This window comes from Chanos chanos, chromosome 11 (assembly GCF_902362185.1).
Source record: "Chanos chanos chromosome 11, fChaCha1.1, whole genome shotgun sequence".
In the NCBI taxonomy this organism is placed as follows: Eukaryota; Metazoa; Chordata; class Actinopteri; order Gonorynchiformes; family Chanidae; genus Chanos; species Chanos chanos.
In genome coordinates, this window is record NC_044505.1 from 19,921,367 (window position 1) to 19,943,461 (window position 22,095).

Below are 22,095 nucleotides of genomic sequence, written 5' to 3' on the forward strand. Positions count from 1 at the left end.
AAGTACTTGTACCATGTTATGATATTGGACCTTTATATCTTCATAGAGTTGACTGTCAAACCACCTCACCAAAGACAGCATAAGTCAAACTCTCATCTGCAATCTCTCCTCTGATCATTGTTAATTTACAAACTCCAGAGTCTGTGATGCTGGTGTCCCTGATGGTGAGAGATCCAGTCTGTCTGTCCAGCTGTAATCTGTTTCTTAATTAGCTCTCAGCTCCACACATGTCCTGAAACACTGAATGGGAACAGTGTACATATCAGTTAGGAGTATAACGGAACATCCACTACACTTGCTCATGTTAACATAATGTCCATTAACATTTTAAAGTATACGCGGTAGCTGTACAAAAAGAGGTATGTACATTACGGTATGCAAACCCATGGTAGCGTGGCCGAGCGGTCTGAAGCGCTGGATTAAGGCTCCAGTCTCTTTGGGGGCGTGGGTTCGAATCCCACTGCTGCCAGTAATTTTTGGGCAGCCGTGGTCTAAAGGTTAGAGAACCGGGCTTGTGACTGGAGGGTTGCCGGTGTGATTCCCAGGCCCAACGTTGAGCAAGGCTCAATGCTCCCCGGGTGCAAAGAAATGCTGCCCACTGCTCCTGCATCTGTTGTGTGTGTTCACCACTGGTGTGTTGGATGGGTTAAATGTAGAGACAAATTCACTACTCACTGTTCACAGTATGTGTGTGCAATCATGAAGATTTACAAAATGATCGATTTCTTTAATCGCTCACAAAATATTAGTCCATTACACAGGCTTTTTTTTGGGCCTTACTCAGGTTTTAATGGCAACATTGTGCAATATTGTCACATAGTGACGTGGACCTCTACTAACAAGGCATACAAAACATAGGCCTACAGCTTGTGAAATGTTCACCAACACTGCAGTAGTGACGAATATGTCAGTAACCAGCGCTGTCTCAAAATAAATTCCATCACAGACAATAAGTAAAAAACTAATTGTTCTCTGCACTCTGATTAGCAATACCAACACAAAGGGGAACATGGAAAACAGCACCAGCCTAAGCTCCAATCAGTCAACAGTTTCAAATATCTACTGGTGATTCACTCAGGGGTAGTGTGTGTCAGGAGAGGGGTTACCAGTAAATTATTTCATTTCTCACCTTCAAGGACAGCACAGTGATTTCCCATTTTGGTGCCTTGTCTGCAGCAAGTAACACAAACTCAACACATTAAATGATACAGAGCTATTGACAGCACTATTATTGTTGCGGATTGAACAGGTCAGTTTGAACTTACACGACCAAACTCACACCTTCACTAACAAGTCATAGCTACTCATGGAAGAAGTGATGGCTCGGTGCATGTGATTATAGTCAGAACGAGTCCGGTCTCTGTGTTTTCCCTGTTCTGTGTGTCTGTGAGAGGTTGTACCTCATGAATCACTTGCAGACAAACTCATCCACCACATACATGCTCTAGTCACGATCATCAACACCATTGGTGCTTCATTTTCACAAATGCAAACCGCATATGCAGCATTTAAGCCCCAGTGTTATGACTTCCTAAACAGAACACCCACAGGATTTGATTCTTCATTTTAACAGTCTACACCTTTGTGTTTGTTTCACTGACACACTCACACACATAAACACAGACAGAGCATACAGAATTTCAAAAGATAGCTCAGAAATATGATAAGGATGATAAGGCTAAGTGAGCTGTTTCGTGTTTCGTTACATGATTGAAAACGCAAGTAAATTGTCCTCTCTCCTGTTCCAGAATCAGGGAGTCTGTTGCATTTTAGTTTAGGTTCTGCCGGTCGGCCTCTGCCCTCTATAAGCCAGACCACTTCCTGTTAAAAACCATGGTTAACACATCAGTGTGTGAACTCTGGCGTACGACATTCACTGAGTATGAGTTAAATTCACTGTCTGTGGAGAAGGACATGCACCACAGTCACAGTTAAATTATCGCCAATGATCTGTGTCTGTATTTCAAAGCTTTAGCTCACACGCATCTGTGTCCATGTTTAGTTGGGGCCAAGTCTGTCATAGCCGTACTAAGAGCTGTCCATTGGGGCCAAGTCTGTTATAGCTGTACTGAGAGCTGTCCATTGGGGCCAAGTCTGTTATACATGTACTCAGAGCTGAAGTGAAGGGAGTGAGTGCCCCAGAGCTGATCCAGTCGAGCGTGTCCCTGAATCTAAAATACTGAATTACCTCTGCAAGGTCCTCAATGGGATCAAACATGAAAATTTTACAACATTACAACCTGGTTATCATGCACCATTTAGACAAGAAATAGGTTTTTGTTTAAAAGAGGAAAAGGTGACATTATCACGCGGTGGGTTCTATTTCAGTAATTGTTAATGTGCTTCCTGTAGAATACATAAACAGGGAGTAGAGAGAGACTTTTTGGTTATTTTAAATTTTAGAAATTTGCATTTTTGTTTTGCTTTTGTTTTTTTTTTAAACATATTCTTTATGTAGAAATTAGCAATGCGTAATATACTGCTTCTGTATTATGCAAATGTCTGTAGCAGCATATGCCTGTAACTCATAGCACATTCTAGGGGAACTGATCAATTGGCTTGACTGTGGCTAAAAAGAGATTTTGTGATTCTGTTCTGAAAAGACTAGAACTTTAACTCTGGTGAGCAGGTGAGCTGCTTGTTCCCAGCTCCCAAGCATTATAGTAACACACTACTCATCATCTGACTCATCTGCCTATGCACCACTGCCCTCTAGTGGGGTAAAGTCTGACAGCCCAAAATACAAACAAATGACGACCACAGACATCTTTATAATGACAAATGAGAAACATACACATCCCATAAAAGCACCTGCAGTCACAAACAGACATTGAGATCGATATCTGAACTTGTAAATCTCTGGTTACAAGATCATTTCTCTTATAGTAGGTCAGAACCAGCTCCCCACGACAGAATGGGGGTCTGTCTGTCAATACTTTATATAAAAAAACATTGATAACAATAATAAATGCTTTTATGATATCAACCATGCTAATTTCTATCAGTCACCTTTTTTTTCTGGCTACAGTTAAGATGTTTGAAGTTGAAAAGCAACGGGAACACACATCTCATCTCAATAACATAACAGTTTAAATTTCTCTTCAAACTCTACACTGAAGAGCTGCTGATAAGTGTATCGAAAGGCATAATAGGCGTGGATGTGTGACATCACTTGGAACCTATAATGATGTCATAGAGTTCTTCATCTGTGAGTTTCTGAGTTTGAAGTGTTCAACCAGCAGGACAATCAGGGCAGAAAAAAAACAAATGGACCACAAGCACACTGAAGCCATACTTACTGCAAAAACATAAAATATGTTCTACTGAAGATTAACCATATTGGGCTTACGTATAGAGTGAGGGCAGAGCTCAATAACACTGAGTTGTGTTGTCTGGTTACTGACTGGGTTATCAGCTACACAGCTGTAGGCGTTGTTGTCCTGATCTTCTATCTCCAGAGGGAGAGAGAGGTTGTTGTTGAGATCAGGGCTGCTGGTCTGGTTCAGTATCTCTTTCCCTTTGTACCAGGACAGAGTCACATCTCTCCCATTCTCCACTGAACACACCACTGAACACTTTGGACCAGATGATCCACTTACTGCTGAGTGATTGTGTCTGACATTAATGTGAGGGGCGGGAGCAGTAGCTTGTAAAAACGGAGAGAAATGGCAAACAATGGCAAGAAATATATAAATGGTGAAACCATATCATTATTTGATACATGCTCATGTGTTGTCGTGGCCGAGTGGTTAAGGCGATGGACTAGAAATCCATTGGGGTCTCCCAATGTTTTAGGGGCAGCTGTGGCCTAATGGTCAGAGAAGTGGGTCCCTGGGACCAGCAGGACAAAATGTGGGTGGGGGGAGTGGGTGAACAGCGTTTCCTCAACATTCCAGGCTGAAGTGACCTTGGGCAAGGCACTTAACCCCACAGCTGCCCCCCGGACGTTGCGATTGTGTGGCTGTGCACTGCTCCGGGTGTGTGTTCACTGCCTCCTTGTGCGTGTTCTTTTGCTCACTGCTCATAGAGTGTGTTGTGTGTTCACTGCTTCGGATGGGGCGAAACGCAGAGGTGGAATTTCCCTTTTGTGAGATTAATAAAGGAAATAAACTTAAACTCTTTGAAGCGCAACTCCAGTTTTGGCAGTGCGGTCAATTATTATTCCAATTATAAGGAATAAATTGACACTAACTAGCATGGACAGATATGATTTTTGAAACATTTTTGTTCTGATGGGGAAGATCAGAGCCTTGATGGAGCATATCATGTACTTTTTGCTTTAGGAAGCATAAACATTCATTCAGTCTTTACACGAGGAATAAAAACATTGGTTCAGGGTGAAGACATGAGCCATCATTTAAAAGCATTTTCTGGTTAGCATTAAGCTCAGCTATCAGAAGACTGGAAGGAAAGAAAGACAAAGAAGAGAAATCAAGAGGGCTGGCTATGGGAGTGAATGAGAGAGAGGGCGGGGGAAAGTTATAGATATTCACTTCACACCATAACATGAATAACAGATAACAAACATCTCTGAGAATATGCTGATAAATGGTTTAGGCACTTATCACATTTACCACATGACAGTTCCTTCCGTAGTGCATACTGACTGAGTGAGTCTTTGTAGTGGACTTTGGAGGTCTTGCAGCAGACCAAAAAGAAAGGGGTCGAGTAACTCTGGAAAAGGCCTTGAATCATAAAGAGAAAACTGAGACTTCTGTCATTTGTGATATCTTGTATTTATGACTGCTTCTCTCCCTCTCTTTTTATTTAAATGATTTTTTTACATACTCAAATATCTAAAAAGGTTAAGTTCTCTTCTGTGTTGATTGTGAAAATATCAGACTCAGTCAAGGTCAGGAATGTGTATTAACTGAGTAGATATCAATATTATTTTTAATTATTATTATTATTATTATTAATAATAATAATAATAATAATAATAATAATAATAATAATAATAAAAACTTGTTTGCAACAGACTGTTTATATTTTGGCGGGCAAAGCCTGAAATCTTTCTTCTAGGACAACAGGAAACAAGGGATGAACTGATAAGGTTTGTCCAAGATGTTTTTGGTCAGCTTTATTTTGAAAATTAGAAATTCATCTTTACTTGAAGGAGACATATGAACGGTTTTAATTCTTGATAATATCTGAACTTGGCTTCTTATCTGAGCTTGGCACCAAGTATCCTGGAACTCATTACATTCTCTGCCAGTTCTCACATGCTCTGGAACCAGATGAAAACTATAAAGGCATAACTTGGTGAGAATTCAAAAATGAGGAAGGTGTGGATGTTTTCCCAGCACACACAAACAGGCCCATTCAACACCAACGTGCATCCACCAGTCGTCACTAATTGTGTCTTTGCTCAATCATAACAACCTGTACATAGACAAATAAAACTTTATGGACACCCGTTTACATTTTACATTTGTTCATCTAGCACATGCTTTTATCCAAAGTGACTCCCTATACGGGGCGAGTACAAAACCACCAGCGGGAGGGGGCATCCCTTGGAATTTGGAGAGTGTTAATCACAGCTCAGTTTATATAAATATACAAAACATTGGTCTACTCATATCTGCAGCATTTTATGCTTCTGAACGAGACGGTTGCTCCAATAATAACAGTGCCTCATGTTAGCCGGTAGGCCACTTCGGCTATTCAAACCATCTCCTCAGTGTACTGATGGGCCACAGTAGAAAAGATTCGAAGCATACGCCACAGAATCGCACCAAAAGCCAAAACTTACACCATAAAAACCATCACATGCATCACATGTCTTCCAGCCTTCTGGCAATGCCGAGTGTTTGGAATGTACTTTAAGCAGATATAGCAAAATTGTGATGGGAAAGGAACACTTTGATAAAGACACACAAAGCCTTGGAGTTTTTGTGTGTGTGTGTGTGTGTGATTTTTGATTACACCTAGAAATGATATAAGTGGTACAAGTAATGGGTTTCAGTTGCTCAGGTATGAATCATTGCAGGTGTGGTTTGATATTCCCATGTACAAGTCCTCTGAGAATTGCGATGTCTTCTCTGATCTTGACTACGGTAGACAGATTGGAATCACAGGAAGGAATTTAATTAGGTCAACGTCTATCTATACATATCTGTATGTTTCGTTTGAAAATTTGGGTATTTTATATAACTCCAAAATGTCTGGATATTGTATGTACAGCGGCTTTCATGGTATGCTTTCTGTGGTGCCTTTTTTGTTTGTTTGTTTATTTGTTTGTTTGCTTTTGGCAAAAAAATTGGCAGAACAGCCCCTAATTTAAATAAAAAAAATAAGAAGGCCAATCCCTGAAGACTGAGGGAAAGCTTGTATAAGCTTGTACTCACCTGAGCTCTGATGTTTTTCTAATGGACTCATGGGTCCCTTCACTACTGAAATGAAATAACAATAAAAGTTCTCTCTCCAGCCAAGCTATTTCATTCTCACTGCAAAAAAATAATCAAAAGAGATCAATTGTTTCTGTCCATCATCCATATTATTTGACCTGACCATCACCTTGCTTAAACAGTACAAGCAATAGGTACTGACTGACATTTGGCAAGAGTAGGAATCCTTTTTTTTTTTTTTTTTTAATAACAAGTGGGATTGGCTTTTTACTGGAAACCTCAAAAACCTCAGTGGAAAGTAAGACGTCTACATCAGACTGAACAGAGTGTGCAGCCAAGAGCAGGTGGAATCTCATTTCATAGTTTAATAGAGGTATGACTTCAAGTTTCTCTAGGTCTGACTGAGACATCACTTTACCATTGTTTTTTAGTCATGTACATGGTTTTACTTCTATTAAGGTATTCCGCATTTCGTCACATTTTTTGGTTTACTGTGATTTGTACTGGTTTATATACATTTAATATATTTGTAGGTTCATACAGAATGGCATGTTTTTTTATATGTTAGACAAGGGTAAGCAAACCAGTTTTTCATAATGCACTGTTGTATATGAGTTAAAAATGTTTTTAATTATTACTGACAGTATTTCAGTTCTCAGTGATAAGTTAAATATATCTGCTAAGCATGATAATGGTTGCAGATTAGTGATGTTTGATGCTCTTTTCAAAAACCTCCTAATGGTTCATTCTTTTTCCACAGGGCTATATAAAATGGCTTCAAGTTTGGTCTTCAGGACAGCCATCTTCTTCCTCATCCAAACTGGAACACTGGCCTTCCGTGTGGACTCTCGAATATCCAGTTCTCATAAAAATATCACACACACAGCCATCCTGCAAATAGTGACAGATGTCTGCAGGAAACAGGCTCAGCTCATGGGAAAGGATTTTGTTCTTGTGAGATATCCACTCACCTGATGCATCTCTATAGTAATTCAGTAACATCAAAATGCACAATTATTTCTAATTTATTATTATTAATTTGTCTGAAAATAACATCAGTTGCAATACATACAATTTATGGTATGCATATCTATCTATCTATCTATCTATCTATCTATCTATCTATCTATCTATCTATCTATCTATCTATCTATCTATCTAAATGTAATTCTTAATATATAAATAACTATATAAATAACTCTGAATATATAAAAGTTAGTTTATACTCAGGCATATCACAAGACAGTCGTTTTTCTTTTTTTCATATTTTTTTTCTTCATAGGCTACTGAGTGAGCAAAAGAAGTTTAACATTAGCATCAGTAAAATTTTACAATCAAAGTACAATCAGACATAATCAAGCAAAAACGTTAAATAGTTTGAATTTGAATGAGACAGTACGCCACGCCAAACTACGGATGAAGAGGTCTCAGAAGTGCCTCAGGTTGTGAACAGGAGCAGGAAAACGATCGGCTGGTTGACAGCCTCGGCGAAATAGACTGCAGACTTTTTCCTCCGCAATTTGGTGTGCGCTGGGACTTGCCATTGAGCCATAAGAACACAGTTGTTTAAGAGCTGGTTAAGAGATTATTTATCATTTCTCTAGCGCATCGGGCCATTTTTTCACCAGTTACGTGTGGAATTTGGCTCCCGTAGCGTGTTCAAGTTCACCACGGTGTATAAAATTATCAGATGCGCACAGTTTAGTTACGAGATGTACAGTTCTCAGGGGTTTATTCGCTCCAATAATCAGCTCGCTGTACATATCCCGCTTATTAGGCTACACAATTACTTACTAAAGAAATCAATAATTTGATCCAAAATATTGTTTTCAAATTGATATATGTTTTTTTAATTAAAAATTATTTTATTTCCTCCGCTACAAACGTAGTTCCATAGCAACGGTCCGCTATTCAGAAATAACAAACCGTAGAATACTGTAATTGACCAATCAGAATCGACTATTCAACAAATCCGCGTAAGAAACTTTTAAAGAATGTCGCACTGTTGGCTGGGCCGAATGTTTCTGTGAATTTCGGGAGAAGCCTGTCTTCCGTGTGTGTGTTCGGTCCGCGTGGTGCGGGGGTCATTTATTCGAGTGTCTTCACTAACTGGGGAAAGACGACCTATAATTGTGTTCCGTAAGGTGTGGCTGTAGCCGACAACAGCCGAAAATAAAGACCAACGTTCAATTATAAATTACCTCAGTGTGTCCTTTAATAGCAGCGCACGCTGCAGTCCTAAAACCAAGAAAATAAGGACCCTTTACTGAAGTCCAAACTGTTGCCTCGTTCAACTTTAAATTATTTAACGTTTTGGTTTGATAATCTTGGATTGTCCTGTAAAATGTTTACTGATACTAAGGATAAACTTCTTTTGCTCACTCAGTGGCCTATGAAGAAAAAGAAAATTCAGAAAAGAAAAATGACTGTCTTGTGATATGCCTGAGTATAAACTAACTTCTATATATTCACATATATATGTGTGTTTGTGTGTGCATGTATGCATGTATACACACACACACACACACACACACATATATATATATATATATATGTGTGTGTGTGTGTGTGTGTGTGTGTGTGTGTGTGTGTGTATATATATATACACTTTTTTTTTTAGCCTGATCATCTGACGACTGATTCACTGGCCAAAGCTTGCTCTTCTTCAGAGTCAGTAAAAGCTTTCCGCAGTGCTATTGATGAAATCACACACGGAAACACCAATGTGGACCCTCAGCATGCTTCCATGGAGTACCACTTTGATGATGAGAGCTTTTTACAAGGGCAGAACCTCATCACAGCAGGTGTGACCTCTGTCAAGGCCAGCTTACGGCAGGGGAACTTCCAAGTGGCAAGACAACACTTAGGAGAGGTTCTGCACACTTTACAGGTAAAAGATACATCTACAGAGATTAGAGAAACATAGTAGATTGCGATATTCTGGAAGTCAGAATTTTATTCCGCTTCTCATATAATTATGCAGTTATTGACTTCTGCACAACAATGGCTTCACAGGACTTCTACAGTCACAGTAACTGGATAGAACTGGGAAACATAGAGCCATACTCCAACCTCATCAGACCTGGCAGCCTGATTGATAACATTGCTGGTATTACACATTTAATTCTCTGAGTGTCTGGTGTGTGTGTGTGTGTGTGTGTGTGTGTGTGAGAGAGAGACAGAGAGAGAGAGAGAGAGCGAGAATGTGAGAGCAACTTCTTGAAATATTCATGAAACATTCTCTCATTTTGTAGCTTGCTTGCAAGACAGGGCCAACATAAATAGTGGACCCTACAAAATTCATACAAGGAATAGTTCTTTGCATGTCAAAGTATTAATATGATAAAGCATTTGCATTTGATCCCTTCCTTTTTACGTAGATAAGAATACTCCAACATGCAAGAGTTGCATTGGGAATGACTGTCAAAACAACATCCTGGACAGTATCATCAGTCAGAAGAAGCTGACATCAGGATACTACAGCTCATCTGGCTCCTCCAAACCAAATGGTACTGTACTTTTGTTCTCAATCAAGCCTTTTGACTGGTAGACCACTTCCAGATTGTTAATATCGAAAGAAGAGAGGATGATGTGAAGTGAATGAAATGAAGCACAGTTGATGGCAATATGCAGATCTGAGCAGAATATGAAAATATCAATTGAAATTTGAATGACAAGGCGGCCATGGTCAAAATTACAGGGGAGAATGAATTTAGATCTAAGACAGAGAGTTGGTGGTGGGGTGGCTTTCGGAGCTCGGAAGTGCTTTATGGCATGTCTCCCTGCACCTGGAAGTTTAAGTTTCTGTGAACAGTGAATTTGTCCTCTGTATTTAACCCATCCAACACACCAGTAGTGAACACACACCAGATGCAGAAGCTAGGGAAAGGGAAGAAAAAATCATGGACACATAATGATGGTATATGACTTCAGTAAAAAAAAAAAAACCAGATGCAGAGGGCAGCATTTCCTGCTCAAGGGCACGCAGCCCTGGATGTTGGGCCTGGGCCTGGGAATCGAACCGGCAACCCTCCAGTCACAAGCCCGGTTCTCTAACCTTTAGACCACAGCTGCCCCAGTACGTAAGGTTGCCATTGTTACGACCCAGGTGGGACTTGAACCCACAATCCCCAGCTCCAGAGGCTGATGCCTTATCCATTATGCTTCTGTGTTCAGCGCTGAGCAGAATGCTGCAAAGTAGAGAATATACAAGACTCCAGCCTACACACACACAGAACACGTTCCACATTGTGCAGTGGCCAAGCAGTCTGCAGTCCTAAAATGTCTGACATTTGACATTTCATAGATCTTCCTTCATTGCCAACAGAGCTGAAAAGAGTTGATAAAAGGAGCTGAAAAGTATACAGGGCAAGAATAAAGGCAGAACATCCCCCTCAGCACAGCTTCATTTAGTTTCACTGAGAACTGTAGTCCATGGACAAAGGGAAGAAAAAATCATGGACACATAATGATGGTATATGACTTCAGTAAAAAAAAAAAAACAACAAAAAAAAACGGCCGGGTATAAATCTTGAGACCTTTAGTCCAATTAATTGTAACTGAAATTCAGTGCACTAAAACCCTCAGAAGCACACCAGCACGTTGCACCGCATAGCACTGTCTGCAGCCATTTTGGGAGCCATAACACTAAGCCATTGCATAAATGTGTGATTGAGTCTTCATCAATACTGAGATTTATCCTGTAAATTAAGAGAACAAGGCCACAAGGTAAGGGAACACTGGGAGAGAATTGGGACAGGGCCTGGTTATTCAAATACCTTAAGTACTTACATTTGTCACACATTCAACAAGATGGTAATTGTATACCAGCAGTTTTTAACTTTGTCTTTGGGTTTGCTATTTAATCAGTGTCTGGCAACTATTCAGTTTTGAAACTGTCAAAATAATTCATTGTTAGAAGAATGGAATGATCTTAGAATCTGTGTGTGGCAAATTTTTCATTCCGCCATTAGGAAAGTGCAGCCATGGTGGAGCTTCTGATAGAACAAGCCGTGTGGAGCCTGCTGGGGGTATCAGTAAGGATTATGTTGACTCCAGTCATGGTTTCTTACACCATCAGGCAGCTGCTGTAGCAACAACTGCAACCATTGAACTACTCGAGGACATTATGGGAGCGGCTGGAGACATCAACTTCTTAAGGTGCCAGAAAATACCAGTATTGACAGAGATTCACAAAACAACCTCTCTTAGAGCGAGGGAAACATTTTGTTTAGACCATTTGGAAATAATCTGTGTGAACATACAGTATCATCAGTGACAGTGCACCAACATCAACACTGGCAGCATAAAAAAAAAAAAAAATTTAAATTGCGACAACTACACATATCTGATGATTGACTTACATTTTTTTCTAATGATTGTTTTTCATCTCGCTCCTTCTGTTACTCTCAGACTAATGGGAATCTCTCAGTCCACCTCCATTCTCTGTTTTGTCATCGACACTACGGGAAGCATGGAAGACGAAATTGAACAAATAAGGAATGTAACTTCATCGATCATAGATCAGAGGATAGGCACCGCTAATGAGCCCTCTCTTTATATCCTGGTTCCATTCAATGACCCAGGTGAGACAAAAAATAAAAAAATCTCTGAAAATACAACCAATTAGTCAGGTCTTACAAATACGACTTACACCTCAGGAAAAACAAACAAACAAACAAAAAAAACACCAGGGACGGGATCCTTTATACTATATGCTTATCAGTGGAAGCTTCTCCAAAAAACAAAAAAAGTGAGAATCAAAACTGAATGCCAGAAACCACATTTGCAAGCCAAAGTCATAAATAAGAAAAGCGCAATACACATCCTCATACCCATGTTAAATTTTTCAACATGTGCAAGAGTTTGGACCAATGCAGAGAACCACAGACCCCGACGAGATCAAACAAAAAATTAAGTCTGTCACTGAGGAGGTGGAAGGGGGTGGTGATCCCCCTGAAATGTGTCTCTCAGCACTTCAGGTAAAAAGTGATCAAATACCTAGTTCATCATGCCTAATATCAAGGAACTGGTAAGTGACAGTGTGTACATACATACATACATACATACATACATACATACTTACACACACATACAAACACACACACACACACACACACACACACACATATATATATATATATATATATATAGATATAGATATATATTATTACGCATATGTATCTCTCTCTCTATATATATATTTATATGCGTGTGTGTGCGCGTGTGTGTGTATGTATATATACATGTCAGGGTTTCCGTTAGCCAGTAATTACCAGTTTTTGCCTGGTAAAATCTATATAAAATCGATAAATTAAGAACTTGCCGGTCAAAATGTCCAGTAATGCTGCTCATAAAAAAAAAAAGCTGTGAAGACACATTGGACACGTTTGATTTCAAGTCAGCAGCAGACTTGAAAAGAATAACCTTTGAAAAAAGAGGAGAAATGTAACCTGATAGCCTATAGGTTACATTTGATGTCGTGTAGGCCTTGCTTTTTTTTTTAACAGTCTACAGATGTTACAGGTAACAAGTGTTTCTTTAATAGCCTACATTTCAGGCTGACAATGTTGAGGTTTTGCTCAATTGTTACTGTTTGTTTTGCTTAATCATTACTGTTCATTAAAATGTCAAACTGATTTGAGGTCATTGTCATTAGACCCTTTCACACATGCACTGCGACCCTAAAATAATCGCGATTCCAACCGGAGGGGCACTGGAAAAAATCTAGGGGCAACCCTTACATACATACAGTCGTCCCTCGGTATCCGTAAGGACTGGTTCCAGGAACCCCCGCGGATACTAACATCCACAAATGCTCAAGTCCCTTATATAAAAAGGCGTAGTATTTACATACAACCTACGCACATCCTCCCGTACACTTTAAATCATCTCTAGATTACTTATGATACAATGCAAATGCTATGTAAATAGTTTTTATACTTTATTGTTTAAGGAATAACGACAAGAAAAAAAATGCCTGAACATGTTCAGTACCGACGCAACCATCGTAGGGCCTAACTACATAGTACACGTCAGCAACAACATCTTACATCTTTCTATCAACACCTTACAGATTAGTTTCATTTAATGACCTGAAAGTGAAATACATAGAATTAAATAAAATAAAACACGTATAAGGAAATGGTGGGAGGCTACAGCATTCACGTGGATTCAGCGTAGTGCTTGGCGAGTGGAAGATTCAAGTTTTGCTTGCTGAAACTTTCTGTAATGTTTTTTTTTTCTGAATGTTTTTGATCCACAGTAGGTTGAGTCCGCAGATACAGAGGGCCGACTATATCTATTTGTCCATCTATCTATCTATCTATCTATCTATCTATCTATCTATCTATCTATCTATCTATCTATCTGTATGTATGTATGTATGTATATATATGTCAAATAACGCAACATACCTTGTGCTTCACCTTCCTCTTTGTATCTCTCTATTAACCAGTTGGCACTGACAGGTGCTCCTCCAGAGACTGATATCTTTGTTCTCACTGACGCTGAAGCAAAGGATACTGAATTGAAAGGCACAGTGTTGGCACTGATTGAAAGCACAAAGTCTAAAGTAAGTATCTGGCTCCATCCTGCACTTTACCTGCACTTGGAACATAGCTACAAGGTATCATAGGTACAATAAATCCTGATATATTTACTGATGAATGACTCAAAATGCAGCATAGAAGAGTAAAGTATTTATCCACTAGGAAAAGAGAATAAACCTCACATGTGCAGTAAGGTCTTCCAGTGGATGCATTCCTAAAACGACTGACAAAACACGTTATGAACTCCACACTGTTTTGCTGTCCTTGTGTGTGAGAATCAATATCCCACAGACGTCACTAATATTGTATTCTGAAATACAATACTGAAAAAAAATATGAAATAAAATTTGAGGTTTGGCAATAACTTGATGCTTTAAACGCTGTTTCTAGCTGCGATTCCAAGACCTGGGCTGGATTTAAATCAGAATTTACCTAAACTGAATTTACCCCAGCCTTGACTGCTACAAAAACTTTGCTTGTATTGAACTTGAGCATCTCTAGAAAACGTGCTGATGAAACCTTCAAGTTCTTCACAGCCTTCATGTTATGAAAGACATGCATTCAAGATCTGTATGAAATATTGTGACACAGTGGAATCGGAATTTGACTGCATACTCTTCCCCTCTCCATGCAGGTGAACTTTTTGCTCACAAATGCCCTCATAAGTCGTCGAAGGAGGAGGAGCAGTGGTGGAGAAAAAGGCCATCATGCCAATCCTTTGAACCAACTTTATAGAGAGCTAGCAGAAGCCTCTGGTGGACTGGCTATTGAGGTCACCAAGAAAACTCTTCCTCAGGCTACCAGCATCATTGTGGATGCCTCCAACTCAGCAAGGGTGATTACTCCATGATTGTCTGAGTTAGAATTAATTCAGGTGTAAGGCCATTCTTCTGAGAAGACGAGGAAAAAGTTACCCAAAGTTTTCAAACATCCAATTCATGTGAATGATACTGTTCTTTTTCAGGTAACTCTTCTTCATGCTGTGAGGAATCCAGGCAGACCAGATGATTTCTCGTTCCTCACAGACTCATCTGTACGAAACCTCAAAATCTACATGACAGGCTACTCCCTTACATTTACTATCACAAGCCCCTCAGGTGATTAAATCGCATACATCAGCCTGGTTTCATGGCCTCACACTTGTAGATCCTTTGTGAAATTATATGTATTCAGGGACACTGCTAGTGTTCCCAGGACCTGGGACAACATTTCTCCTGTCCAAACAACTTTTACCCATTTTTCATTTCAATTAAAAACAGAATACCAAAAATGTATTACGGTTTGTATTTGACAGCATTTAATTATCTGTCAGTCAATGTCAGTGGCAATCCAAAGCTTTCTGATAGCATTTAGAACAATGTGTGCATCCATTTCACCTGGAATTCCTGGAGTAGCTATAAGTCTGATGATATGTCCAATGACCCGGGAGGTTCCAGGCAGCTTTGGCTCCACCAATATGTCTACGTCTTCAGGCAGGTCTACTTGGGAGTGTAGGACTCTCCATGGGCTCGTAAGGCAAATAGTTCCTAATGAAACTAGACTAGAAGTGATCTACCAAGACCTGTGAGTTTGACAGTGCCATTGACTCAGAAACTCGTGGTAGATTACATGATGCGATGATCCATCTGGCTGTTCCTTCAGCAGAAGATTAGGGGTCACAGGATCCAGGTGAGAGATGCTAGAGGTAGATCAGGCATTTGAGTCCAACACTTCTTCTCCCTCCATAAGGACAATCCTAGTACCCCCTATGTCACAGGAAACAGAAAAAAAAATCATTCTTCAGAGTCATATACTGTCCCTGCATGCATGTACAATGGACCAGCTTTTATTTAACAAAGCAGGATACAAGGCAGCATTCCAACTAACTCCGTCTTACTGGTGGCAATCAGTTACATGAAGATAGGGCTGTGCCAAAACTTCACAGAAGAAACGAAGCAAAAGCAGAGATACTGACACTGACAGAAAACCAATTATGATTAACAAAAGGAGGTGAACCTCCTGCCAGAATAATTAACTGATTGAACCAAGGCACTGACCGAATGAAGGCAGAACTAAAAATGACCACCCGAGGAAAGGAACGAGAGCCCGGGTTTTACAGTTTCACCCACCCCTCTTACGCGCAATTCCAGCTGCAGGCCAGGACACTGGGGAAACAAGAGAGCCAGGAAGAATTCAGGGAGACAAGGAGCCTCAGGGAGCATGGTACTGTTCTCCTGCCTAATCTCAGCTTCCCCACCCTCCCATCTTATGGGGTTTCAGAGGTGGAGTGAGACAAGGAGATAAACTTGTCATAGCTTAGAGACCCAGGGAAGGCAAGGTGTTGAAACCCAGCTTCTCCACCCTCTCTCTCCAATAGGCTGGCTGCTCATATCAAAGCACAGTCCTTTAAGAGAGATGGTAACTGCCATCTGGGTTGCTTTGGAACGGGTACCTCTTTGAATGAAGTACTGGGGGCTCTGAAAGAGGAACTCTCAGCACTTTGACAGAGATCCATTGTACGTCTCTGGTTCCACAACTGGAAAAAAAGAACTCCATGAGATGGGGTTTGCTTACCGTATTCATGACTTTGCAAAAGAAACCTTGGTTAACAATGCCAGGTGATCCACATGACTGAATACTTAATTGATTGAACCAAGGACCCATGGCACTGACTTCATTAAAAAAAACAACAACTCAAAATCACCACTGGGGGGAGGAAGTGAGCGAGTGGGAACCTGGGTATTTAATTTCCACAGATCATTATACGTAATGATCAGACTTATGTGAACATCACCCAATGAAACCTTCAGTACCTTTGATGGCACCTTGGGTTCTCCTGGGCCTGGGCGTGAACAATATACAGGGTGCAACATCACTGCATACTGGTGTTTCTTAAATGCATGAAAATATGCAGAGAATATTGAGAAATGACATTTTACCAGTCATTAACCTATAGCCATTACTCAACAGGAAAATCACAGTCAAATGGAGTTTCAAATGGAGACCTGGGGGTGATCAACAAAGTTGGGAATTTCTACACAGTGACACTGAATGGCCATAATCAAACGGGACTGTGGAAAATTTGCATGAATTCCACACAGCCTTACACTGTCAAAGTAACAGGTAAAATGAATAGGCCTAACTTTGAAGAAATGGACCTTTGCTTTATAACATGTCTCTAAATATTTCAGAGCATGAGGGGCTTTGAGAGGTCATTTTTATGTTCTCTTCACATCCTTCTTGGTTTGTTTTTTTGTTTTTGTTTTTTATCACATCTGCACCTATTATGATTTTACATGCTGACTTTTAGTGCACATACTTTGCTTTACCTATTTTCCTCCCAGGTCAGAGTGAGATTGACTTTCTCTTTTACTTTGTGGAGTTGTTCAAAGAACCCCACCCAGGATATGCTGTTTTGGACAGTCGACCTCCAATCAGTAAGCTAGCAGACATTCACTAAGTACACTCTTGCTGAAATGACTATTTTATTAATTCCTGTTTGCCTGTCCGTGTTTGTGTGTGTATCAGAGTGTTCTTTTTGTCTAACTGTAACTCTGTGTTCTCTTATTGGTAGACAGTAATGTTAACCTGCTGGTGTCTGTAACTGGAGGAGACTCCGTCAGAGTGACAGAGGTAGCCCTGGTTGATGCCTCAGATTCTGGGGCTGTTAATGGCACTTTGGAAGATCTGGGAAGTGGAGACTACTTGGTGACTATGAGTAAAGTTCCTGCTGGACAGTTTGTTGTTTCTGTCAAAGGGGAGAGAAACTTCACCAAATCTTTACCTGACCGTTTTCAGAGACAGTCCACGACCCAAATCAGAGCTTCCAGTGTCTTCATCGCTGTAAGAACAAGTGAAAGATTATATTACTTTGACTAAAATACTGTTTATATTTTTAAAAGCTCTTTGTGACAGTTTGAACTGTGAGATTTATGTGCACGCTAATTTAATTCTGCTGATCTACAGGTGAGAAACAGCTGGCTAAACTATATTAAGATTAGCGACTTTATGTAGATTCTGCTCAGGATTCAGCTCTCCAAGACGCAAATGCCTCCATTCCAGTCAACTTACAAAATTTATATTTTGAACATTTGCAATAATAAATTTTGAAACTACTCTGAATCAGTGTGGTATATCCAAAGTATTAAGGGGACCTACATACCACACTGTCCATTACCCTTCTGTAAAGTATAGTAAGCAGTGGTTCTCTCCATTTAATACCAGGGGAGACAAATAGAGCATCAGTAGCATTCAACAACAGGAAAAGTCCTTTTAAAAGCCAGGGTTTTTGGTTTGCAGTTTTCCAGGCAACACTTGTTTAGGTTCTGTCTCCTTTTACGTCTAGACTCAGGTGAATGGCACGTGGGAGCCTGGAACAGCTGTGAGTGTGGCCTTCACTGTGTCCACCGGCGGCTCAGTAGGTAGCCTCACAATCCGTGCCAGGAACAACCGTGGATTTGATACCACTTTCCCACAGTCACTTATTACTGACAGTGAGGGCCGCGCCAAAGGAATAATAACCCTCACTGCTCCCTCGGACACACCCACTGGCACTGATGTCACACTGACCATTGAAGCTGATGCTCCTGGGGACTCGGACACCAACTATGCTGTGCTACGCCTTGCTGTCGTCGCTCCAGTAGCTTAATTTTCACTTCCATTCCAAACACCTTTTTTGTTATGAAAAATAACATGGGAAAATATCTCAGTAATTTAGCAGTAGTAGCAGAGAGTGGGTCAAAAACTACGTCAGTGCACAGAACAGGACAGCCAGTTATACTGACATTGCAATGCTCATGTCCAGTTAATCTGCAAGATTTACATTATTGAAATTACAGATGTATTTCAAGAGACCAGAACAGTTCTGATGTTTCACAAGCTGTCTAATGTGTTGCCTACAAAAACTCCAGCTAGTCAGCATCAGTATAAACTGATGATAGTAGCAGTCCGAGAGATTAAAAATTTTGCAACTCTTATATTGTTTTGAGGGGAACAATTGAAAGAATTGCAAATGCGGTGAATTAATTTCTTACATATTTATTTCAGGACATAAACTTTGTGTTGTTTTTCTTTTTTATCCCCCTAATGCCTTGAAGGTGACAGATGTGACGCCTCCAGTGTGTGAGATCACGAGCATAAATGCTCACTGCTCTGTTAACTGCAGCCTGTCGACATGGGAGCTTTCTGCCAACCTGACAGACGGAAACGGGACAGGAATCCAGAGTTTAACGATGCGGCAAGGCAATGGAAACCTCACAAACACCACTGTGCATGAGGGGGGTGTGGACGTGATCCTTGCATCGTACATTGCCTCTTGTTGTTCACAAGATGTCAAACTGGTTGCTGTGGATAAGGTGGGCAATGTTGGCACCTGTGTTGGATCCATCAGAGGTGCTGTTACAGCAAGCACTAGCATGTCATCTCCCATGCCTACCAATGCCATCACAGAATATACCACACGGAGCACTGCCACGGCACAGCCAAAGGCAAATTCACTGTGCCTCTGTTTCTATGTGATGCTCTTTCTTACACAAACCATAAATCCATAAAGATCGATAGAGTGTCTGGAGATGAGAGTCCAATTTACAATTTTCAATTTGTCATTTTGCAGATGCTTTTAAACTAAAACGATTTACAATATGTGCATCAATTAGGTCTAATTACCTCGTAAGCAAAAGATCGCAGTAGGAATGCAAATTAATTATTTTCAGAACCAATGCATATATCAATGCCTTCCCCACGTTACTACTACCATATCTTAACATTCTGTGAGGCTGACCTTGGAATCAGACGCTAGCTAGCATGAGCTAACCAATTCTTGCTTACTTATCTACTCATCACATACTTCACTTCAAACCTCTATTTTTACATATGTACCTACAAACACCTGCATGTATGCATACTGTTTGCACCTGAGAAGAGAAACAGTCTAAAATAAATGGATGTTTAGACATTGAGCCCTGGCTAACGCTTTGCTAATGTTCACATGCATAGCAGTCAGTGAATCCTTTGGTGTTTGTAGCCATTAGCTCTTTGCATGTACCACATGAAATTCCATCTGTGCCCGAACAAGAGCACCAGATAACATCTTTGTTTTTGCTTTTACATGTGGGATTCCTGCAGAGAGAATAAATTAGTCTGCTAAAGAATATAACTTATTGTGAAATATATTTTGGTGCCCCAATTTCTCTATCAGCCTCCCATCATCCTCTTGTGGGAAGAATATGGCTTTGCATTACGACTGTAACTTTTGGAAGGAAAATGTGCCTCATGACTGTTTTCATGATGAAGTATTGATATTAAAGGGACCTGTGCTTGATTAATTACTATATGCTGCAAAATGTATCTGTGTTAGAACAACGAGCATTTATTATATAGAAGACAAGGACTCTGTGTGTCTATAACAACAAGTATCCTGTGCTCCATGAGGAATATAATCTTGTAATTCCCCACACATGTCCTTGGAAGTTTGTCTCACTGTATGAAAAGCTCTGCACTCCTTAACCTCAGTGAGAAGTGCACTTTGAGGTGTCTGAGGTGTGCTTCTCCCATGATCATGTAATAAAGGAAAATGATTCGTCACATCTGAAGTTTTTTGTCTCTGAGAATTAGCAACTCTCACTACCAGGGGCTCCAAATTCCCCTTACAGTATACTGAGGATTAATGATCAGGGGATCTGTTGTGTTTTGTGAAATTATGGTGACAATGGGGAATTGGATATGCTCTCCACACAATGGAGTGTTTCTTGATTACAAAACTTCAGCATGGTATAGTTATTTGTGATCTAGACTATAATAACACACACACACACACACACAAAATTCAAATGTTTGAAAACCTACAGCAATAATTTCCATTTTCCACAACTTAGACTTCGGAATGTCAGGAGATCTCTGAACAAAATGCCCAAACTGTACACAAAGCAACATTTGACATTTTGAAATCTGGCTGTTTGTCTTTTGTATGTGGATTACAGTTTGGAGAGATAACCTAGCAAACACACCCAACCTCTTAGACTCAAAGAGACAGTGGTTTGGTAATGTTTGGAATTTCAGTGACCAAATTCAGACTGACAGGTTCTAAGAACATAAAGACCTTCTGGAATTCAGCAAGAAAAAGAAAAGAAAAGAATATCTATATTATTACAAAGTCTGGCTAGACATGACCAGGCCTGTAAACAAAGCTCCAAGCAAACTGTCAGAAATAACACAAGTGTTACCTTTTATGTAAAATATTGACTGTTCTCCTCAAGTGACTCCAATATATTAGCAATGCAATATATCAGTTATAAACTATATTGTTATTATCCAGGATTTTGCGGGCCTTTTTTGGAATTGTTGCAGCCTAAAGTGCCTGATTTCGCAACAGCTTTTCTAAAAAATATTGCGATGCATGTTGTGCCCTTAACGGTTTTTTTTAGCAATGAAATTGTGGGAACAAGTGAAAATTGCAAAGATCGTCGCGATTTTTTTTTCCTTTTTTTCTTTTGAATTATAATTGAATCTGTCACCAGAGTTTGTCCCGCTGGAGTAGGTCGCAACAGCGCTACTTCCTGCTTGTAGTCGCCGCTTATGTTTGGCCGTCTTTTATGTCGGCATTTCTACCGTGTGTGACTGAGAATGTACTCCTGCAGCGTGTGCAGAATGCAGCTTTTTTGTTGCCCGCTACTTCTTGAAGAAACGGGTAGCCTTTAACGGGGGTCTTTAGAAAGGACCGACTTTCTGAATAAAGATTACAGTTAGAGCAGAATGGTGCCTTTTTTCTGCTGGGGGGCTGAAGGATGGAGGGGGTCGCCCTGGGCATCGTACGAGCTAGAACCGCCACTGACTGTAAGGTAAGGATGGGCAATACCACTGGTTTTCTTCTTTTTGATCTGACATCACTTTCAAAAGTCTTCTTGTGTACAAGAAAGGGAATTTTTTTGTTATTTCTACAGTGAAAATTGGTGAGTGAGAACATCAGAAAGTGGTATTTGATAGCCCTTGCCTGATAGCCCTTGCATTTGTAGTAAATAAACTGATGACAGCAATTTTTAAACACATGTTCAGTTGTTCAACAACATTAAAGAAAAGACTAATTATATTATCACCCTTTTCACATCACATCAACACTCACTCTCACTCACTCCTTATTTAAGCCACTTATCCTAATTAGGGTCACAGAAGATGCTAGAGCCTATCCCTGCATTCACTGGGCAAAAGGCAGGGAAACACCTTGG

General features: G+C 40.1%; 1 protein-coding gene and 1 non-coding gene across 2 annotated transcripts in view; both read left to right on the plus strand.

The window, feature by feature from the left end:
• The first annotated feature begins 387 nt into the window (after nt 1-387).
• Nucleotides 388-469, plus strand: trnal-aag (transfer RNA leucine (anticodon AAG)). The gene has a single exon. It is a non-coding gene; the product is annotated as a tRNA-Leu (tRNA).
• A 6,649-nt stretch (nt 470-7,118) lies between these two features.
• Nucleotides 7,119-22,095, plus strand: part of LOC115823802 (von Willebrand factor A domain-containing protein 7-like) — a 29,681-nt gene continuing 14,704 nt past the window's right edge. Inside the window, exons 1-15 of the mRNA XM_030787827.1 lie at nt 7,119-7,301; nt 8,968-9,237; nt 9,363-9,456; nt 9,728-9,856; nt 11,321-11,507; nt 11,760-11,932; nt 12,210-12,328; nt 13,804-13,920; nt 14,532-14,732; nt 14,862-14,994; nt 16,847-16,999; nt 17,221-17,313; nt 17,451-17,719; nt 18,222-18,515; nt 18,973-19,373. Coding sequence (XP_030643687.1) covers nt 7,119-7,301; nt 8,968-9,237; nt 9,363-9,456; nt 9,728-9,856; nt 11,321-11,507; nt 11,760-11,932; nt 12,210-12,328; nt 13,804-13,920; nt 14,532-14,732; nt 14,862-14,994; nt 16,847-16,999; nt 17,221-17,313; nt 17,451-17,719; nt 18,222-18,515; nt 18,973-19,373 — 2,816 coding nt within the window. The remainder of the gene's footprint in view (nt 7,302-8,967; nt 9,238-9,362; nt 9,457-9,727; nt 9,857-11,320; nt 11,508-11,759; nt 11,933-12,209; nt 12,329-13,803; nt 13,921-14,531; nt 14,733-14,861; nt 14,995-16,846; nt 17,000-17,220; nt 17,314-17,450; nt 17,720-18,221; nt 18,516-18,972; nt 19,374-22,095) is intronic.